The sequence below is a fragment of the Anopheles arabiensis genome, unplaced genomic scaffold (assembly GCF_016920715.1).
Source record: "Anopheles arabiensis isolate DONGOLA unplaced genomic scaffold, AaraD3 Autosomal_pericentromeric_contig0024, whole genome shotgun sequence".
Classification (NCBI taxonomy): domain Eukaryota; kingdom Metazoa; phylum Arthropoda; class Insecta; order Diptera; family Culicidae; genus Anopheles; species Anopheles arabiensis.
In genome coordinates, this window is record NW_024412172.1 from 137,980 (window position 1) to 161,537 (window position 23,558).

Genomic DNA, 23,558 nt, shown 5'->3' on the forward strand with positions numbered 1-23,558 from the left:
TGTTGATACCCACGTATCTGACCACACGACCATTCATATAGATTTTTGCTCAGAAAGTTAGAAGGCTATATAGGGCATGATAAGATGAAAGTTGTCGAAACACATTGCACGAAAAAGGAAAGCAATATAATGATGATACGTCATCTATTGATCAAACCAATGAAGCTGTGGAGCTTTCATTTTTTTCTATGGATACTCAATTTTCCAGTCGTTTAAGCTTAATCTGTGGCGCTTGGGATTACACGTTTGTAATACCATCTATTGAGCAAACTAATGAAGCTATGGAGTTTTCGTTTTTCTTCTATAGATATTAGATTTAATTGTCGTTTAAGCTTAATCTGTGGCCTTTGGGGTTTTTATTATTTTTATTTATTTTCCCACCTCTTGGCAAAACCAGGTAATTGAATTTGTAGGGCATGCAATCTTGTAGTTAATGTAGTTTATCAATACATATCATATATGTTATATATAAAATATGATTTAAAGATGTTTTATTTTCTGCTTATTAAAAATGTTAATCGAAATTAATTTCCATTTTGAGAGTTTTTAAACTACGATAGCTTTTGTCCGCGAACCACAGTGTAATGATTTACCAAAATAAGACTTTTTGGTACTTATAATGTAACAATTAGCATGAATAATCAGTACAGTTAAATTTTTTATTCAACTATCTAAAACAAACGGTCGCATTGATGATAGAAGTACAATACAAATGTTGCTTGGGAATATTATACAGGGTTACTATAGAACTCAAGACCGCGGGACACTTTTATGAATCTGCGGGAGTCAATCGCAAGACTGCGGAACGATACTTGAAAACGTTGAAGATACCGGGATCTGCGAATTTGTATCGCAAGACTGCGGCACATTATCGATTAGTTTCATGACAGTGTCCTTCTGTCTTGAGTTCTATCGGAAAACCTTGTAACTCGGGGAAAGACTGTATTTTATTATGGTTCTGTGCATTTTTTTGTTTCATCGTAGGACTGTCAAAGTGTTAATCAAAAAGAAATTAATTAGGGATGAACTCTCTCATGTAATCTTTTGGTTAAATCTCTAATCAGCACCTTAGTATGATACATAGTTTTTACATTGTAATTGTACCTGCAATAGTAATAAACTTCTTTTAAATCAAGTCCGTACACTTAGTGGAGAAAACCGGTAATTAAACACGTCTTTCCTTAAAGCAATGCTGCCACAGAAGTTCCCTTGACGTCTTCCAATTATGACCGGAAACGTTTTACCGGAATATGATACAGTGGACAGCATTTTTTCGATCCTATGGCAATGTTCTCGGGTTTCTTGAAAATGATGTAGATATGTAATGTTTATAGCTGATATGGATTCCAATCCTCGATAAATCTTGCCAATTCCATCAATCATTTTTATCTCATTATTCGTCGAACTAAGTATAATTTTTGTACCTGTATGAAAAGAGAACATCATATTCCAGTTAATATTTAACAACAGAACAGATTATAGCCAAGCAATAATCATTATGGATACATACCATCATAGAAAACAACTTCATAATCCTGTAAAGTCTCCATGAGCTGACATTTAGCTTTGTCACTATATAATGTAATTTTTGGGGTTTTTGCTTTAACCATTTGAACGAATTTAGCTGCATACATATACTTTTTAAAATGTTTCTCAGGAATATCTTCATAATTATACATGACCTCAGCACTTCTGGATGGTAAATCTGGCGGTTCATTCTTTATTGGAACACCACGATTGCCATTCGGGTGATACAATATGAATTTTAAACCATCTCCTGATATACGACACACGTCCACAACACGGTTCTCACGTTGCCGTCCTCTTGGTTTAAGAAACTCTAGGACGACATCACCACCTTCGGCAACTATGGTGAGAATTACATGTTTTGTGCGATGTCTTGTAGGTAGCAATCGCAGTGTGTCAAATCGCATAGTATGACGATGGTTATTTGGAACAAATCCCGAAGCTTTATGCATATTATTGTTTTTATTCTCCGATGTTACATGCCCGTGGTTCTAAAGTGGTGAAAGTGAAACGATAAATTTCGATCAATACGAAAATGATACTATATTATTTCATACTTACTATTTGCTCATGAATCGATCGATCTGATACAGGAGTAACAAACCTTCGGGATATGTATTGTTGAGGATTACATACTTCTGTTTCTTTTTCATTCCCAAAAATCTGTAGACGGTTTCAATTCATATAGGTTTTTTGTTTTGTCATTTTCGATTAGTTTGTCCTCAATAATGTTGTACTTATGAACCAGTTCCACACTATTAAACTTTTCAAGCAGTGATATTTGCGAATTAGGTTGAAATCGATAAGAACTCATATTTTCTATTTCGTACTGATGCATTTGCTTCCAGTATGGATGAACTAATGTGAATTTTTCACCATTTAGATCTTGCTTTTGATGGTCGCTGCGCCTGCCGTTAGCTTGGGTCATTCCTCTGTTACCATTAAATAAATCTGATTTGCTTACACTGCTCCCGGCGATAGTGCCCATGCCACTGTCCATACCGGAGTTAAACTTATTATTTGTAGCGTTCATGCTGTTTATGGCTGTTTTATGGCCTAGATCATACCGGGAAAGGAAGGGATGACTGAGGACTTCTTCCAATTTGATTCGCTCAGCGGGATTTTTCCTGAGTAACCGTTCAATCAGATCACTCACGTCAGACGATAGATGAACTGGTAAAACAAAGTTAGATAATACCACTCTCGCCAATGTCGATTTCACTCCATTTGTGTCAAAAGGTGGCTTGCCAACTAATAGAGTATATAACATACATCCTAAACCCCATACGTCAGCTGGTAAACCGTGCGATGCACGTGAGGCTACTTCTGGTGAAATGTAGTTCGGCGTACCACAAAGGGTGAGATGCTTTTCATCTGACCGATGTAGTTGTGTTGCAAGCCCAAAATCAGCTATTTTGATATTCATTTCTTTTGTTAATAATAAGTTTGATAACGAGATATCCCGGTGTAATATTCTATGCGAATGTAAATAAAATAGTCCGTCCACTACCTTACGTAAGATCATTGCAGCTTCAAATTCGCTAAATGGCTGAATACGCTGTTTTAGGTACTGCTGCAGTTCTCCATTTTCGGCCAACTCGAGTACCAAATAAACGAAGTTAAAGTCTTCAAAAAATGTATACATTTCTAAAATGGATGGGTGTTTAAGCTTTGAGTGTATCGCTACTTCTTGACGAACACGGTTGGCCATTCCAGAAGCGTGCATTGCATGTTTATCGATCTAAGATGAAAAGGAAATAATTGATATGATATCAACAAAATGCAAGGCAACAACATATGTTACAACAACACAAAAACTAAATAGGACAAACATACCATTTTTATCGCAACAGAATTGCCCGAAATTAAACATCTTGCTTTGTACACACATCCAAAACCACCTTTGCCGAGAATTTCACCTACTTCGTATTCCTAAAACAAAACAAGAATAAATCATAGCAAAAACATTGTAATTAACGAGGAAACGAACAACAAGTCGGTAAACAGTTGTCATAAACGGACCAAAGGTGGAAAAAATAAACAAACAAAGAATTTAGAAAAAACCAACGGTTGATGTTGTTAGCAATCTAACATCAAATTCACAACTTAAAAATCCAATAGTCCTAAACAAACCTCGATTTTTTCACCAAATTTTTCCATCATTTTTGCAGTCCTTTCAAGAGCGATTAATTGATGATAGGAAAATACACTTCAATCCGTAATTAATATCAACTAAAACGAATTACGCACTAATAAAGTTAAAACGCGCTAAGTTGAACCTCAAAGTTTCTCTAAAAACACACAAACAAAAGAACGCTCCTCTGCAATGAAATATGCTTAGCTCCAAGGTGGATTAATAACATAAGGTAGTGGAATCTCAAGGTGGATTAAAAATATCAGGTGGTGGAATCTAGAGCATTTTGTCAATTCGTCACATGACAACAGAATTAATAGCTCACCCAAAGTGTATGAATATCAGGTGGTCTCGTCCCATACAAATTGACAACTAATTTCGAAATCAAAAAAATCTCCTTTTGACAGAATGGGTAGGAACCATAGGAACCGTTCGCTTTGTTCTTAGCAACACATACGTAGTACACATTGGTATCTTCATCGACGGCATTATTTTGATCCAAAAATGGATTTTAATTAGTTCAGATTTAGTTTAGCTTACAGTAACATATATTTTGAGTGCTTTTTAAGGTATTTCAGTGCAAATAACGAATATTCTAAGATTGTTTGTGTGTAAGGCAAGTCGTCAGAAAGCTTGTTTGGGGAAATGTTTTCACCCATGCTGTCAAAAAGTGACGTTCAACTTTTGCTATAAAAAACAGGCTATGAGACCACCTGATATTCATACACTTTGAGCTCACCGTCCAAATAGACATAGAGCGGCAACGTCGCGCGCGGCGAAAAATAGCTCAAAATTTGACTCGATGTAGATCAAAGTAGCTCATTTGACTCAGTCAACCAGCTTGTTTTTTATTTGAAAGCACACAAAAATAGGTTAAAATGTGTTCAAATCTATTTTTTTGCATTTGGCATTAATCTGGCTTGTAAACAAAGTAGATAATTCGATTATTTAGGATGATGCAAAAATGTCACGCGAGACGAGTAGCTCTGTTTGCAAAATAGAGCTACTTTTTGTCGCGCGCGACGTTATCGCTGTATGTCTATTTGGACGGTCAGAGTTTATTTTTTATCCTTCACTTGTTGAATTAAGTGTTGAAAAATTGAACGTACACCAAAAAAAAATTATTAAAAATGCTTAAATTCCAAATTTAGCGGATGTCAACAAAACGCACACTGCTGTTGTGTCATCTCATACCGTTCAAATAGACATACAGCGAAAACGTCGCGATAAAAAGTAGCTCAATTTTGTAAACAGAGCTACTCGTCTCGCGCTTTATTTATGCGACATTAATGCTTCATCCAAAATGATCGAATTATCATGTTTTTTTTTACGAGCCAGATTAATGCCAAAAGCAAAAAAATTGTTTTGAACACATTCTAATCCATAATTTATTTTTTTACAGATACATATATCAAACCGGTTCGTTTGACAGATAAATATATGCGCAATCTGAGATTACGCATCGTCTATTCCTACGGTAAAGTTTCAAAACTATGGCGACCTCCCAAAGGCCCTTATCCACCCGGAGCCAACGGAACAGTTAAGCTGGCCCTAGACGCTGCATTCATGTATGCGGCAACAAATGACAGCTACAAATTTTCTTTTGTTCTCTTTGAGCGTTTCTACATACACCGAGAATGCAGCTGAGAGATGTCTGTGAGAGAATTGACAACCGGTTCCTCACGCTGGTGTGTGTAGAAGCTCTGAAAAGCGCCGAGATGAGACTTTTAAAATGATGTTGAAAAAATCCATTTTAATCGCTAAAATGAAGTCAAAAAGTTTCTTTTACCTTTTAATAATATATCTACGATTATTAGACGGCAAAAATGCAAACTATTATTGATCGATCGCTATAAACTGCCAATTCAATTTTTTCTCAGCTCCATCGTTCTTTGCATGCCGAGGAGAATTCTCTCACCGAAAATGCTGTCAGTCGCTGTCAAAGCATACTGTCAGTTATTTTCTCAGCTGCATTCTCGGTGTATATAGAAACGCTCTTTGTCAATTGTAAGGTACAGTAGAACGTCGATTATCCGGGTAGCTCGGGACCGGACGGTTGCCGGTTAATCGATTTGCACGGATAATGGTCCAAGAAATGTCAAATTCATATAAAAATTATAAAATACACTACAGGCGTGCCCCGAGTTACGACCCCCCCCCCCGAGTTACGACGATTCACAGATACGACGAATTTGATTTTGACAGTTAAAAGAAGTCATTGACAAGAAATTGATTTATGTTTTTGAATTTCTGGGCTGATAACCGTTACAAACACATTTCCAAAGATTCGAAAACTAGCCGATCTTGTATATCTGTATTGTGTACGGCTTTTGGAATATAATTATAACATTATCGAACATATTTTTAATAAAATACACGATATCATAGATTCCAACTCTTCAACTTCGATTATAGACTTTATATTCACAGATATTCGACATACGACTTTTTCGACTTACGTCTTGCTTTGGGACATTTTTTCGGTCCCAAATACAGTCGTATCTCGGGGGACACCTGTAGTTTTATGATTAATTTACTTTGAATCAATCGATTAATCGTTAGTAGAATATTATTTTAATCAATAACTATAGGTTTTACAACTGTTCATGAACAAAAAATGAATTTCGAAAACACCACTAGACACTACAGAGCTGTACAAAAAACTGGTTGCCCACTTGGCTAACGCTGCAAATGTTCGCTGTACGCTTGAACAGCTGTCACATTTATGGGCACGGTTAAACCGCCCGCCGGTTAATATGCCCCCGCATAATTGACGTTCTACTGTATCAATTTTCGGCACGCTAGTGCAGCAGTTTCACAAAAACTGCTCACACATAAACATTTTTTTTAATTATTTTTCATGAAAGTGAAGTTATTGCGGTTGATGAACTATCATAGTATGTTGCAATATTTTTTATTTGTCGATTCAAAGCCCTTTTTCATAAATATTCGTGAAAATGCAAACATTGATGTTGCTCCTATTTTCGGCAGGCTGTGTCCCATATAACCAAGATACCGAAAACGCCACCAATTTCTTGTACTAAAAATCCAGTTCAATCAAACAAAGCTAAAAAACTATCAGTTTGGTGGGTTAAGCCACACGGCTACAGAAGCAGCCACTTCAATGTTGTTGAAGTTAGTTTTTTATGCACGGGCAATTTATTTGCTCAACATGTTTCACTTGTGTTAAAATGTGATTTAATTATGCAAAGGAAGCAATTAAACGTGTGTGTGTTTTAGTTGGTTTGTTGTAAAACATTCATGTGTAATATGTGTATATGTGTGTTTGTTTACTTGCGAATGATCTCTCCATTTCGCTGGTCAGTGCATAGTTTATAGACTATTAATATTGCTGAAGTTGAAGTGCAGTGATGTAAGTGAATGAATTTAATCAATCGAGGAGTTAAAATCCTGTCCAGCACATCGACTCCTAGCCAACCCTTGACCAAACTTTTTTCCTCAAAGCATTTTTGGAAAAGGTGGGTTAAGGGTGGGCAAGATAAATACATCGGATCGGAACTGGCAGCTCCGATTGTTCTAAAATTTGGTAGGTTAACGACTGAATCGACCACCACAAACCCACGTGGGTTTGAAGTGGTTTTACAGTGGGTTAATGACGATTTGGTTATTTGTGGTTCCTACCCAAGCGCCACAGATTAAGCTTAAACGACTGGAAAATTGAATATCCATAGAAAAAAATGAAAGCTCCACAGCTTCATTGGTTTGATCAAGAGATGGCGTATTACAACTCATCATTATATTGCTATCCTTTTCTTGCAATGTGTTTCGACAAGTTTCATCTTATCATGACCTATATAGCCTTCTAACTTTCTGAGCAAAAACTATATGAATGGTCGTGTGGTCAGATACGTGGGTATCAACACCAACGACCATTACTCAAATCTCACTTGCTTCAGTGCTGGTGGTTTTCATTGGAGTTTAGTATTTAAACAATCGTATCGCCGTTCCAGTTCTAGCGATGCATAACTTCAATGCGAAACCATACAACAGTACAGAGGAAATGAGAAAGCTCTCCTCCAAGCGATGAAGCTCTCAACTGGTTGGGGTATCCCACCTACAGATAGCGCCACCAGCTTTTTTGCTATTTTTAGAATGCATGAGTCGTTTGCCGTCTGCTAAACGAAGTCTTTCTATATTCCGTTTAGGTAGAGAGCTTGAGTCGTTTAGAAGCCGTTTAGTGGTCGTTTAGTGGACTTGTGGCACTTGGGTATATTCGGTAGCGTGAATACGGGTCAGAATATGTTTTTATCAATATTAATATGTACAAAAAAATGATTAAAGCAATTTAACACTCTTACTTTCCTAAGATTGGTGTTAAAAGCACTTTAATTATTAATTTTATGTTGCTTAGTTTGGCCCGTTTTGACAGCCATTTTGATGCGACGTTTCAATAGAGCAGCCCAAGGTGGAATATAGAGGAGGTGTCTTCTTAGCGTTTGGTTTGTTGCCATTTTGAGATTCAGTTTGACAACAGCCGTCGATATTTGTGTACAGGCAGCAGCTGCATTATAACGTGTAAAATGCCGATTTATGGAGTGTGGATGCAAAATACAATTTTTGATTGCTAAACAAATGTTAATTAAACGAAAACAATTCATTTATCCTATTCAAATACCAGCAACATTCGTTGCATTTGACAACTGCCGTCGATCCTGGTTTTGTGCTTTTTTCTAAAGCCTCGATGCCCAATTGTTCTACATGACGACACCTCCTTTCTACCCACTTTGGAGCAGCCATTGAAGAGAATTGACTGTTTGATGGTTATAGCGCACGTGGTGAACTGGCTTACAAATATTTATTTTTCTCTTAAGTTAGTCCATTGTTTGTCGTAAAATTGGCAATATTTGGTACAAGAAAGGCCATATTATGTGTCGACATACGCATTGTAGTGTTCTGATCAATTTTAAAAGCCAAATTTCATTCAGCCAAATTCAGCCAAATCCAAGATGTGTTATTGTTCCGAGTTTCGGCAGCAGCCCCAAGGTGGATTTAAAAATATCAGGTGGTGGGCTCTAGTGCATTTTGACAATTCGTCACTTGACGTAAGGTCCCCAGGATTCAAACTTTGTTTACATTTATTAAATTTGTTCATATAATTTATCTACCCCATTTTTTCGATTAAATATTCTTTAAAAATATAGTTTGGACTTCGCGAGTTCTTATTTAATATTAAAACATAGATTAAAGTGTGTTATTTTGTGTTATTCCGTGAATTTATTCTATAATTCATTGTTTTTTCGACATTTTTGATGATAAAAATTAGGAAAGAATTTTTTTCAATTTTCACAATAATTCCTCATTACCTACGAGCCACAAGGACAATTTACGTGAGATTAGAACTCTTACTCGCATGATTTCAAATTTCGTGCATAAACAAATCATCAAATCTTTTGTTAATATATCTCATTTTTCTATAAAACCAATTAACTCAAAAAATGCACATAATAACAAAGAAATCTGTTCTATTTGCTAAGCTTTGTGTGCGGAAACCAATGGTTAACGGTTCTAAAATGACGTAAAGTCCCTCAACTATGGCGACCCCGCAAAGGCCCTAATTCACCACCTGATATTTTTAATCCACCTTGCCACCATATTTTTAATCCACCAATTAAAAAATAAGCTGCATAAAACTTTGTTCTTTCCAGTATAAAAACAAAAATTCAAAATTATTTTTCATATACAGGCGGTTCCCGACATACACCTGACTTTAAGCTTCCCTGAAAATTTGAAGTCATTTCAACAACCAAAACAGAAGTCATGCACAATTTACCACGATCAAGTGCAATTTCTCATACAAAATGTATGACCTATCCGGGTAGGTCATAAAGATGGGGGTGTATTTTTGTTCATAGAAACGAAGGTTAAGGCAGCAGTAATCGCTACTGCTGGCGTGCGGACGTGCGTGCGGAAAAATCAAAATTGTTTGATCCTGACGCATGCGGTTGAAAACTGTCACCCTCTGCGTGTGTCAAATTCCATACATTTTCAGAAAACGCCCGCACGCCCGCATCAGCGATTACCGCTGCCTACATGTTTCCGTTCTCAATAATGCTCCTGCCGAAATCTGCCAATATAATCTGGCCACACTGGCCCGCAGAGCAAAAGCTCGCTCGAAAGGTCAAAGACCGTCGCAAAACGTCAAAACGACCGTCGCCAGCGCCTCCAAATCTTTGCGAGTTTCGCTCGCTGGCGACGTCGGTTTGCAGTACTTGTGACCAAGGTTATCCTAGGTTAGGTTAGTATTTAGAAGGTTGATTTTTATCGCTTTTGCTGGGCGACATTGTGGGGGACATCTGTCACTCTCTGCATACAAATTCCATTACCCCACACCAGCCCTCCCCGATTTTCATACCGGAGCCCCCGGAAGAGATATGTCATGTCGAGAAATGTCATTTTGCTCTGAACAACTTCACCTTGTCATTTATAACACCTTGCGGTGGCCGCCAAAAAGCTCGCCTGACCTGCGGACCAGTGTGGCCAGATTATATTGGCAGATTTCGGCAGGAGCACTACTGAGAACGCAACCATTTAAATTTAATCAATTATTTTAACGATCAATTTCTTTTTACCCTACTAGCAAAGAGAATGAAAAAGTGTGTGACTTTTATAAATAATGTTTGTGGTTTGAAGGTAGATTGTGTGAAGCTATCAATCAAAAGTTGCTTTTATTTGTAATACCAGTGATAAAATATTTATAAACCAAGTTTGATGTGTTAAAGTTTTTCTTTTGATTCGGGTGCACCAAATCCGTGTGAAAGGAAGCGCACAGCGCGCTAAGAAAGAAACGAGCGGGAGGGGGTTTCAGTCCAGCGCAGCACAACTCGCTGGAATCAATTGGGGCACCAGTTCAGCGCAGCGCAAGCCGAAAGAAACGGAAAGGAAGGGGCATGAGGAACATACAATGAAACAGCGCGAGCGAGCGTTCTTTTCAGTGAGAGCGCCTCGTGCATTTTAAAGGCATGCAATAGAGCGCATTCTCTCCGTGGTAGTGCTCCATCCACCAATTTTAATATTTAGCCCAAAACAACGGACTTCGGATCCGATCTTGAGCCGGACCCCCACCTTGTGTTTCTACCTACCCCTCGTCTGAAAATTTCATTCTCTTTGTCTGTCGGGTAAGCTTTAACCACCGACAAACCGAAGTGACACTTCGAACAAAATGAGCTTCAAAAGTTGTCTCCTTATTTCAAATAAAAATACGTTAAACACTAGCGCCATCTCTATAATGATTCGCTTACTACACTGACACAGAAAAGAAACTGCTAAATCCCCTTTTTGTTTTTCTTCGCAAATTCCAATGCGTATTGTTTTATGTACTTCTCACATCTTTTGCATTGATTTGGAAACTTATAAAATGATTTTCCTGGGTGTTTTATCCAATAATTCTCACAAAATCGTGCCTCACACTTCCTTCGCAATTTGTATTTAGAAAAGTTGTTTACATCGAAGCAGCAGTGAACAGAGCTTATTTTGACAGAAGTGATCGCCTCACTGGTAAATGACAGTACTTTCGTGTGGGACACTTTTGTAACGCCAGTGTCACGTCGGTTTGTCGGTGCTTTAACCGCTGACAGCGAGATTAAAATTCAAATTTAAATGATTTTCTTTAACGAGCAATTCTCGGAATTCACACAAATGACATTTTCTACTTATTATGAACATTAAATTTTAATGGATAAAATTTTGAATTCCAAACGCATGTAGCATTTTTCAAGTTGCAGGCAAACAAACGTGCCCCAAGTGCCACAAGTCCACTAAACGACCACTAAACGGCTTCTAAACGACTCAAGCTCTCTACCTAAACGGAATATAGAAAGACTTCGTTTAGCAGACGGCAAACGACTCATGCATTCTAAAAATAGCAAAAAAGCTGGTGGCGCTATCTGTAGGTGGGATACCCCAACCAGCTGAGCTTCATCGCTTGGAGGAGAGCTTTCTCGTTTCCTCTGTACTGTTGTATGGTTTTGCATTGAAGTTATGCATCGCTAGAACTAGAACGGCGATGCGATTGTTTAAATACTAAACTCCAATGAAAACCACCAGCACTGAAGCAAGTGAGATTTGAGTAATGGTCGTTGGTGTTGATACCCACGTATCTGACCACACGACCATTCATATGGATTTTTGCTCAGAAGGCTATATAGGTCATGATAAGATGAAACTTGTCGAAACACATTGCAAGAAAAGGATAGCAATATAATGATGAGTTGTAATACGCCATCTATTGATCAAACCAATGAAGCTGTGGAGCTTTCATTTTTTCTATGGATATTCAATTTTCCAGTCGTTTAAGCTTAATCTGTGGCGCTTGGAAGATTAATGCCAAACGCAACAAAATAGATTTGGAAACATTTTAACCTATTTTTGTGTACAGTGGAGCGCCGTTTATCCGGGTACACTGGTGGACATAAAAATTGGAATTTTTTCTGCGACCGAAAGACATAGTTCTTGTCAGAAATATTTGGTAGCCCTGAAAAGGACTGTTTAAGTGGTTGTTGGGAGGTGGTGTTGCGGTGTGCCACAGAGCGGAAACATATTCTAACGGTCAATGTGTTGACCGTTATTCGCTATCACTTCCTCACAGCGTAGGGCCACATCGCCGATGAGGTTACGGCATTCGCTTCTGGGTATGCGTTTCCACATAGCCTTGCAGCGTCTCCATAGCGAATCGGCAGAACGTGCATGCTTGTTCTTAAGCTGACGCTTGAGAGTTGACCACAGATTCTCAATCGGGTTGAGGTCTGGACTCAACGCAGGCCACGGTAGAACTTGCACATCCTCGTTTGCCAAAAAACATTTAACTAATCGCGATGTATGCTTTGAGTCGTTATCGTGCTGAAAGATGTAATGCTTTTCGTCTCCGAATTTTTGTCGGGCGTGTGGCAACATCTTACGACGTAGTATGTTTCTATACTCTTCCGAGTTCAGTGTCCCTTTGATACGGAACAAACGACCCGGGCTGTGCCAGGAGAAGCAACCCCACACCATTACGTGGCCGCCTCCGTGCTTTAGGGTTTTTATAGTATTTTTTGGATGATACTCCTGTTTAGGAAGGCGCCAGACGTATTTAGTGCCGTCCGAACCATCCATTGATTGATTCTGGACTCATCCGAAAAAAATATGTTGCCCCACCAAAAGATGGATGCAGCTAAATGCTCTTCGGCTAACCGAATGCGCGCTTCTACGTGGTGCGGCATTAGCTTACGAACTTGGAACTTTCGTGGTTTCCGGGCACAGAACTCACCGGCGTGTAAACGGCGCGACACCGTTTTCGCCGAAACTTGCAATCTAAGCTCCTGCTTAATACGATTGCAAGTTTTGAAAGGGTCCGCCCTGATTATCTCAACCATCTGCGCGTCAACGTCAGCCGTTGTTTTTCGCGGACGACCTGTGGATTTACCCGTAGCCTCGCTACGAATGGCGTTGTCCACAAACGTCCGCGAACGGCCGAACGCCTTGCAGATTGTTTTGATAGGCACGTTCTCACGATACAAACCCTGAATATGTTTCCGCTCCTCTGGAGTGCAGTGCTTTCCGCGACCCATGATGATTTTGTGGAATTTTTAAATAGCAACCTTTCACCTTGACCACTGATGGAAGAATGAAGCGCAACACGGTTTGGCTCTCCTTTTATACTGCTGCAAAACGCTATCGACACTCGTAGCTCAGATAAGTAGCGCACCAAAATTGAGAGTATAAAAGGCAAAAATCGGCGATTGCAAATTCAGTACGCCTTGAACTGTTGGCGATGACACATGTAGTGCACGCAAAAAAAACACATTTTTTTCCTATTTTTATGTCCACCGGTGTTCCTTTTATCCGGCTTTCCGTTTATCCGTGCTGTTGAGAAATGACAGTTCAATACAAAGGTGACATTGCGTTAGGACAAGAGGAGGATATTTGAAAAAGCGGTTATAAGAGCACATGGTCATAACAAAAAACACTATAATTCATGACAAATTTCAAATATTCTCATTGGAAAAACAAGAAGTTAATGAAAACTGGGTTTTTTTTTATCGAAAAATAAGAAAATTTTTCAGAACCTTATCAGTGATTGGCGATAAAATAATCATTTGACTCATTATCCGTGTTATTCGCTTATTCGGGCGAGTTCAAGTCCCGAGAAGCCCGGACAAACGGCGCTCCACTGTATTTTCAAATATAAAACAAGTTTGTTGATTGAGTCAAATGAGCTACTTTGATCTACACAGAGTGAAATTTTGAGCTATTTTTCGCCGCGCTAGACGTTGTTGCTCTATGTCTATTTGAACGGTTACCGCTCAAATAGACATACAGCGACAACGTCGTCGCGCGCCATAAACAGTAGCTCAATTTTGCAAACAGAGCTGCTCGCCGCGCGCGACAATTTTGCTTCATATGAAACAATCGAATTATCAAGTTTTTTTACAAGTCAGATTAATGTCAAACGCAAAACATTATATTTGAACACATTTTAACCTATTTTTATGTGTTTTCAAATATAAAACAAGTTGGTTGACTGAGTCAAATGAGCTACTTTGATCTACACAGAGTAAAATTTTGAGCTATTTTTCGTCGCGCGCGAAGTTTTCGCTGTATGTCTAATTGAACGGTTACGTGTCAAAGTCTACAGTCTGTTCCCGAGTTACGCGGTTCTCGACATACGCGGATTCGGAGACAAGGTGTATGGATATTAGGAGGTGAAGTGCTTCAGAGCAAATTGACATTTCTCTTGACATAACAATACTGGGGGCTCCGGTATTAAAATCGGGGAGGGCTGGAGGGGGGTATAGAAAATTGTATGCGATTTGACATAACAATACTCAATGATGGCGCCCGGAAAACGCGCTAACAATTCACCTCCTTAATAAACACACCTTGTTCGGAGATACGCGGTTTTCTAAATTTGACAGATTAAATGTCAAATCAGCAAGGTGGAATATAGAGGAGGTGTCTTCTTAGCGTTTGGCATGTTGCCATTTTGAGATTCAGTTTAACAACAGCCGTCTATATTTGTGTACAGGCAGCAGCTGCATTATAACTTGTAAAATGCCGATTTATGGAGTGTGGATACAAAATACGTGTTTTTAGTGCTAAACAAATGTTTATCAAACGAAAACAATTCATTTATCATATCCAAATACCAGCAACATTCGTCGCATTTGACAACTGCCGTCGATCCTGGTTTTGTGCTTTTTTCTAAAGCCTCGATGCCCAATTGTTCTACATGACGACACCTCCTTTCTACCCACTTTGCAAATCAGTACAATTTGCGTCAAGTTCGGTATAAATTGCATTTATGTTAACAAATTGAAACCGCTTAAAAGCCAGAAATATAATAATTTTCTGGACGAATTATATCAAATAAATGGTAAAGTGTAGAAAAGTACTAAATTATATAAATAACTCCGAGTAATCAATAGTATTTTAGTCAAAACGTGAAATTCGACATACGCGGATATTCGAGTTACGCGGATTCGTCGGGAACGCAGAAACCGCGTAACTCGGGAACAGACTTTATATCAAAATGGGTATAGGCACGGTGGAATATAGAGGAGGTGCAAGGACCGTAAAGATATCAGGTCAAGTTATAAGCCCGTTTTGACAGCTAGGTGGAAGAAGAATCGACGAAGAAAACTGACAGTTAGTTTTCCGCTTTTGGCGAACGCTTCAAGTTCTCGAAGGAAAATTTCCATTTTAAATCACGGACTGTGTTCTAATAAACTAAAATATTCACCCAAATTGATCTCCTCCAAATATTGACCATGCAAAACGTAAACAATCCATCAATACATATACAAGCGGAAAACCATCTGTCAAAATCGGAGCCCAGGGAGGGATCGCCAAAAGCGCTATAACTACACCTCATTATACATTCCACCTTGAGGAGGTGTCTTCTTAGCGTTTGGCATGTTCAAGGACCGTAAAGATATCAGGTCCAAGGACCGTAAAGATATCAGGTCAAGTTATAAGCCCGTTTTGACAGCTAGGTGGAAGAAGAATCGACGAAGAAAACTGACAGTTAGTTTTCCGCGTTTGGCGAACGTTTCAAGTTCTCCTAGGAAAATTTTCATTGGAAATCACGGGCTGTGTTCTAATAAACTAAACTATTCATCCAAATTGATCTCCACCAAATATTGACCATGCAAAACGTAAAAAATCCATCAATACATCTACAAGCGGAAAACCATCTGTCAAAATCGGAGCCCAGGGGGGGGATCGCCAAAAGCGCTATAACTACACCTCATTATACATTCCACCTTGGGCATGTTGCTATTTTGAGATTCAGTTTGACAACAGTCGTCGATATTTGTTTACAGGCAGCAGCCGCAATATCACGTTGAAAATGCCGATTTATAAAGTGTGCATGCAAAGTACAAGTTTGTTGTGCTATACAAATATTTATTGAACGAAAACAATTCATTTATCATACTTGTAAACCAGCAACATTCGTCGTTTTTGACAACTGCCGTCGATCCTGGTTTTGTGCTTTTTTCTAAAGCCTTGATGGCCAAATGTTCTGTATGACGACACCTCCTTTCTAACCACTTTGCCCAAAAATCATCCTGCAATGTAAATACTTCATCGTAAAACTTGTAAAGTTGTTTGGTATATTGGCTAAACGGTAAAATGGACCTTCTTAGTTCAATATTGGGATCAATGGATCGACCTCCATCAAAGCAACAAAAGGGCACTAACATGTATGAAAGTAAGTTGATGATTGAAACATCAAATGATACATAAAGTATTTCAATACATATTTGTAAGAGGCTGCATTCGTGATTGTTATAATAATTGATTCTCTAGAACAAAGAAAGGAGTATGAATGCGTGAAAAACAGGCAACGTGAGGAATTAAATCGATTTCGAACGTATGTAGAAGAACGCTTAGGGCGATTTATGAAGGATGAAAATCGGCATAATTTAGAATTTCAATCGATGGATAAAGTTCACCGATCCATAGTGTAAGTATGATTAATCTCACGAGTTGATGTAAGTAATAATCATCATGCATACGCTTTTCTTATTTCAGGCATGATGTGTCAGAAACGGCTGGGCTTTCAGGAATGAGTTTTGGAATGGAAGGCGAACGATATATAGTAGTGTACAAAAAAGAGCATCTTCCATGTGAAGATGAGCTGAATGCTCGAAAAAACGGTGAAGTCTGGAACGAAGAAACTGCTGCACAGTATGCCGAAAAACGTCGATTAAAGCATTTGAAGCAATCGGGTGACACAAATGATTTACATATAACGAGAGCTGAAAAGTTGACACCAGTTTCCAGCTGCACTAAGAAATACATGCAACTTTTCAGTGAAGAAGTGAAAATGGAAAATGTTCGTAAAACTGAAATCAATGCATCATACGGATATGGTAAATCTATATTTTATAGTAATTATAGATCATAAAAGAAAAGCAATATTTAATTTCAAAACTAATTTACGTTTTAGTGCCTAGTGCAAACAAAAAAGACGTACGCTCAATTGAACAAACAATGGCAGACATACTAACGAAGAAACGACTTAAAACTCACCATAAAGAACCTGAGGAAGGGCCATATTCGACTGAAGTATCTTCGCAGGCATCAAGACATATCCCAGGCGCCACAGATAAAGCTTAAACGACTAGAAAATCAAATATCGGGGCCCTTCACGATTCTAGTTAGTTTTTTGTATGGAGTTTGACAGTTGGAGGCTGAAATCATGTAAACACTCCATACAAAACCATACAAAAAACTAGCCTGCAATTTTCAGTCCAGATTATTCTAGCCTCAAAGCTAGAACTAGATTCGTGTACTTGCTCGAAAACACGGTGTTGTTTACATTTACCCCAAGGTGCATTAAAGAGATCACGTGGTGGAATCTAGAATGAAAGTGTATGTAGTCCAGGTGGTCTCATAGCATGTTTTTCAAACCAAATTTAAATATCACTTTTTGACAGGAAGGTTGAAAACTTTTGTTCAAACAAGCTTTCTGGAGGCTTGATGAATACTCAAAACACTCTTAAAATCTTCATTCAGAAACAGAAGCAATAAAAATCAGCCTTCTAAATTCATACACTTTGGGATAAGCCCACCTGTATATTATACCCACTTTGATAGCTGCTCGAAAACTGCGATACAATGCAAACAGCTGACAGGCTGAAATTTCAGCCTACGAACTTAAAACGGAAAGGACACCATCCATAGAAAAATAACGAAAGCTCCATAGCTTCATTGGTTTGCTCAATCGATGGCTATAATACCCCGTCAAACAATGCGAGGGTTGCGAAAGATTTCATGTGCTCGAAATCTTATGATATTTTAAAAAATCGTTGATTTTTATTCAAGAATTATATTTTGTGCGGTAGTATTTGGCGAAAAGATCACTATTTAAATTTTTGTGGATTTTTGAAAACTAAAATGTCAAAATTCAGGTGTTTAGTATTCTACAAATCGCACTGTTATACCTGCTCTCGAGGTGCTATAATTATAACTGCTAAAACTAAGGGTGAAAAACCAAGGCTCGCAAGCTCTTTAATGCGAGGGCTCTGGGGCGGTGAACTTGTATGGCGTGCGAGTCCTCGCGCGCCCTCGCAAATCCCTGTCAATTGCATGGCGGGACGCCGTACTGATCATCATTTCTCTGTCCTTTCCCGCCATGCAATTGACAGCGATTTGCGAGGGCGCGCGAGGGCTCGCACGCGAGCTTGCGAGCCTTGGTAGTTATTTCACGCCTAGTTTTAGCAGTCCCGCCATGCAATTGACAGCGATTTGCGAGGGCGCGCGAGGGCTCGCACGCCATACAAGTTCATAGCACCAGAGCCCTCGCATTAAAGAGCTTGCGAGCCTAGGCAGTTTTTTCGCCCCTAGTTTCAGCAGTTATAATTATAGCACCTCTAGAGCAGCTATAACAGTGCGATTTGTAGCATACTAAACACCAGGATTTGTACAAATTTTTTTGAAAAAATCCACAAAAATTGAAATAGTGATCTTTTTGCCAAATAACAATACAAAAAATAATTTATGAATAAAAAATTAATATTATTTAAAATACCATAAGATCTCGAGCAGATGATACTACTCGCAACCCTCGCAATGTTTGACGAGGTTATAATTATAGCACCCCGAGAGCAGGTATAACAGCCCGCCATGCAATTGACAGCGATTTGCGTGGGCGCGCGTGGGCTCGCACGCCATACAAGTTCACCGCCCCAGAGCCCTCGCATTAAAGAGCTTGCCAGCCTTGGTAGTTTTTCACCCTTAGTTTTAGCAGTTATAATTATAGCACCTCGAGAGCTGGTATAACAGTGCATGTTTTAGCAAACTAAACACCTGAATTTTGTCATTTTTTTAAAATTCCTCAAAAAAATAAATAGTGTAACGACCAAGCGTTTTACGGTTGGCGGAAGGTTAATTGGTCGTTTTAATAAGATTTATCACAATTCGGAAGAGCACACAAATAATTATACGCAGAAGTCAGTGGCTTACGTCTGTTCAGTTCAATGTCGCGCCAAGAAGAGAGCTTTATTCTATGACAGTTCATCTAGCACACCGGGTGCTCCAGCGGTCAAGGTATAATGCGTTTATGCCGCTGCGTTTGGGGTTCGGGTTGAGAGCACAGTGGGCGATATTAGTCCGGACGTTACAATAGTGATCTTTTTCACAAATACTACTGCAAAAAAAAAAATAATCCATGTATAAAAATCTAACATTTTTTAAAATACCATAAGATTTCGGGCAGATGATATCATTCGCAACCCTCGCAATGTTTGATGGGAGTGCAGATTGTAGCATACTAAACACCTGAATTTTGTCATTTTATTTTAAAAAATACACAAAAAATTAAAAAGTGATTTTTTCGACAAATACCATGCCTTAGGCCCGTGTCTGTGCTCCCACTCCTACACAAACCGTTCCACAGAGCAGATCAACCCTATCAATAGTTAAAAAAAAATAAATTTTTCAAACAGAACCGAAAAATACCCAATTTTGGAGTGGCGAAAATAAAAACAGTTGAAAAACAAAGTGTTGTGTTGTTCCTCTTTTCAAAGTATCCTTACAAAAAAAATAGATACATACATACAGAGTGGAAAAAAAAATCAAGCAAAGTGGTAGGGAGGGGAGAGGAAGATGGGGGTCATAGACCCGGGAGGAAATAAGACTTTCGGGTCTTATTTCGGCATCTTGGGGGAAACATCAAACAAAAACACAAAAAAAAAAGAAAAACAAGAGGTGAGCGTATCAATTTAAATTTCAGTGAGACAGTGAAGAATGAAGAGGTGTTTATGGTGTTGGAGAGTAAAACTCCCGGCAAAAGTGTGGCATGCTACAACCCATTTTTGTTCGCAAAGGCAACTGAAATGGCGATTGGATGTAGGCCATTACAAACGTCCATACTTAGAGACGGCAAAATACTGATGCGTGTTAAAAATGAAACCGAAGCAAAAAAACTAAAAAATATTAATTTAAAACACGGTGATTGTGCCATCGAAGTGGATGTTTACGGACACAAAACCTTAAATCAAAGCAAGGGAATAATCAGAAGTGATGCGTGCATGTTTTTGAGTGAAGAAGAGCTTCTAGAAGGTCTTCAACCTTAAAATGTATCAGAGGTATACATAATGAAGAGAAAAAGCCAAGATGGTGTTCTCAGAAACACAAGAACCGCCATCATAACTTTCAAATCTACAGTGCTTCCCAGAAACATAGAAATAGGTTACTTCACCGAAAAAGTAGAATTATTTATCCCAAACCCAATGCGGTGCATGAAATGCATGCTTTTTGGGCATACAAAAAATAATTGCAGTCGACAAAAAATTTGCGCCAAATGTGGAGAAAACTTTCATGAGAATTGCACAAACCCTCTAAAATGCACACAATGCGGTGAAAACCACTCATCTTTAGACAAAGATTGTCCAGTATGGAAAGACGAGGTGGAAATAAAAAGAATTCAAACAAAAAAAAGAATAACAATAAGAGAAGCAAGAAAAATTCGAAGGGACCCCAGTGCCAGCTATTCCTAGAATATATATAAGAGAAAAATTTTCATCAATAGTGAGAGGCAATCAAACGCCTATAACGAACGAAAAACGAAAAATAGACGAAACAAGCGAAGATGATAAAAACACATCAAAATCAATTGAAAATACACCAAAAAAAAATTAACAGCACAACAAATAATAAGTACCTACATAATAACACAGAACCCAAAAAAAAAAATACGAATTTAACAACCATTACCAATGATTCAGAAAACCACACAGAAAAGAAAAACACACAGAAATCGAAAACACAGAAACACAAACGAATCCAAACGCAACAGATGAAAGTGCCACCAATACTATACTATATACTGTACCAATCACTTACTATAGTGATACTGAAATGTATCTCAATGAGATAGACATTCAAGGAACAATCGAAATAGACTACAAAGAAACATCACAATAAAACTTACAAAAATTAAAATAAAAACCCTATTTATATAACCAATTACACAAACAATCTTAATAATATTTAACCTATTCTCTATAAATAATTAAACATGGAACAACTAAATATACTACAAACTAACATACAAAGCATACGGAAAAATAGGGACGAAATAACACACATACTACATGAACAAAAATAACATGTAGCTTGCTTGCAGGAAACATGGCTCAAAAATGAAAATAAAATATCAATTAAAGGTTTTAACATAATACGAACAGACAGGGAAGATGGATATGGAGGAAGCTGCATTCTAATTAAAAAAGGAATTAAATACAAACCAATTAAATTAATATATGAAAGTGATGAAATTCAAATAACAACAATACTGATACACTCTGGAAATTTAATTATAATATCAATATATATAGCTCCAAATACCACCAAGCAGACAATAAAAGACACTTTAGCAAAAATAACACATAACACACAAACTTACACAAACATAATAATAGCTGGCGATTTTAATGCACATCATACATACTGGGGAGATGATAGAATCGATCAAAAAGGAAACACAATAAAAGAAGAAATAGACAATTCAAACCTCATTATCCTCAAAAATAACACATACACTCACGTCCCAACAGACCACAACAAGAGACAGACGTCCATTGATTTAACAATTATATCCAAAAAAATCCATAACGTAATCAACAAAACTATTCTGGAAAAACACATAGGGGCAAGCAACCACAAAATAATAAAAATAACAATTAAAAAACACTCCACAAAACCGATACAACATACTATAATAAACATGAATAAGGTAATTAAAAACATTAAACATATGAAAGGAAAAGATATAATAAACATAAAACATTTCACAAAGAAAGTATACAAAATCATACAAAATAGTAAACAAAAAATCAATTTTACACTAAAATCATGGTGGAATAACGAAATAAAAAAGGCCCTGCAGGACAAAAATATAGCAAGACAAACATTCAACAGTACAAAACTCATTGAACATGCCATAGAATTCCGCAAAAGGGCAGCAATATTCAAACTTAACATAAAACAAGCAAAAGAAAAACAAACGGAGAAGAACATGAAAAAAATAAACAGACACAAAACACAAGTAGTAAAGAACTATGGAATCTGTTAGGAAATATTAGCAACACCAATACCATCAATAAAGAGTCAAACCTAATTCACAATGAAGAGACCTATGCTAAGGAATTTATGAATTTAAATTTCACAAACAATAAAAAATCCAAATTTAGAACTTTTTTCAGTACAAATCTACCGATAGATACGGAACTTATAAATTCAGGTATATGGAAAAGCATACTGAAACAAAAAAAAAAATACAACACCCGGTTTAGACAAAATTACATACCAAACGCTAAGAAACATAAACGACGAATCACTAACACAAATTCAGACGGAAACAAAATGTGGGAGAATGGTAAAATAAACAAAGAACTAAAACAAATTAAAATAATAGCAATTAATAAACCAAAGAAAAATATAAATGATCCCAACAACTATAGACCTATATCACTTATACCCACAATAACCAAAGTCCTAAACTCAGCAGTATTATTAAAATTAAATAAATATATTGAAACCAAAAATATACTCCCGGAAAAATCCTTTGGATTCAGAAACAAAAGAACCATAAACCAATGCATTAACTATTTCAATTACCAAATAAATCACAACCAAAGACTAAATAGAATAAGTGGAGCAATATTCATAGATTTGGAAAAAGCATATAATAATGTTTCAACAAAAATCCTCGTTGAACAAATGATAAAATCAGACATCCCACCTCAAATTATAAAATGGACCTACTCCTTTCTTAGAAATAGAACTTTAATAATAGAAAGCAATAAAAAACATGCAAAATGCTAGTGACAGATGGACTACCACAAGGAGATGTTATGTCACCAACACTTTTTAACTTATATACCAAAGATATACATAAAGCTATAAACCAAACAAACACCAAAAATACTATAATACAGTACGTGGATGATTTCGTTATTCTCAGCAGTGGAGTAAACGAAAGAGAGCTACAAAATAACCTACAAAACGCCTTAAATGCTTTCGCAATAGAAACAGAACAATTAAAATTTAACATAAACTCAAACAAGACAAAATTTATGATTTTCGGAAAATCACATCACACCATACAACTCAACATACACAATAATAGCATAGAACACACAAACACATATAAATATCTAGGAACAGTAATAGACCCAAAACTCAATTTCCACAAACACATCGAACTACTACTTAACACTTTGACCGCCAGCCTGACGTCACAGTTTTTGAGTGAGCACGTAGCGCATGGCAAGAGAGCGATGAGAGCGACAGTTTCTCGTGCGATTGTTATCACTCTTTTGTTTCATTGCGGTAAGCGTCGCACATGTCAACTCCTCATTCTTTATCAAAGCCGTGAGCGTCATTGAAA

General features: G+C 37.6%; 3 protein-coding genes across 4 annotated transcripts; 1 reads left to right on the forward strand and 2 right to left on the reverse strand.

Annotated features, from left to right (window-relative positions):
• Positions 1-638: 638 nt before the first annotated feature.
• On the reverse strand, positions 639-2,171 carry LOC120908325 (serine/threonine-protein kinase PLK4-like). Its single transcript, XM_040319235.1, has 3 exons — positions 2,089-2,171; positions 1,511-2,018; positions 639-1,424 (listed from the first exon to the last, which is right to left on the reverse strand). The coding sequence occupies exons 2-3, from the start codon at positions 1,977-1,979 to the stop codon at positions 1,132-1,134; spliced, it is 762 nt and encodes a 253-aa protein (XP_040175169.1). The 5' UTR covers positions 1,980-2,018; positions 2,089-2,171; the 3' UTR covers positions 639-1,131.
• On the reverse strand, positions 2,162-3,876 carry LOC120908324 (serine/threonine-protein kinase PLK4-like). 2 transcript variants are annotated; one of them, XM_040319234.1, is made up of 4 exons: positions 3,661-3,876; positions 3,364-3,459; positions 3,038-3,268; positions 2,734-2,937 (listed from the first exon to the last, which is right to left on the reverse strand). In XM_040319234.1, the coding sequence occupies exons 1-4, from the start codon at positions 3,688-3,690 to the stop codon at positions 2,848-2,850; spliced, it is 447 nt and encodes a 148-aa protein (XP_040175168.1). In that variant the 5' UTR covers positions 3,691-3,876; the 3' UTR covers positions 2,734-2,847. The 2 variants fall into 2 exon arrangements, with proteins under 2 accessions (XP_040175167.1, XP_040175168.1); XM_040319233.1 differs by having other exon boundaries at positions 2,162-3,268.
• Positions 3,877-15,932: 12,056 nt separating this feature from the next.
• LOC120908329 (sperm-associated antigen 7-like) lies at positions 15,933-17,388 on the forward strand. The gene is made up of 4 exons (XM_040319238.1): positions 15,933-16,370; positions 16,469-16,625; positions 16,694-17,034; positions 17,112-17,388. The coding sequence occupies exons 1-4, from the start codon at positions 16,292-16,294 to the stop codon at positions 17,279-17,281; spliced, it is 747 nt and encodes a 248-aa protein (XP_040175172.1). The 5' UTR covers positions 15,933-16,291; the 3' UTR covers positions 17,282-17,388.
• The last annotated feature ends 6,170 nt before the right edge of the window (positions 17,389-23,558 follow it).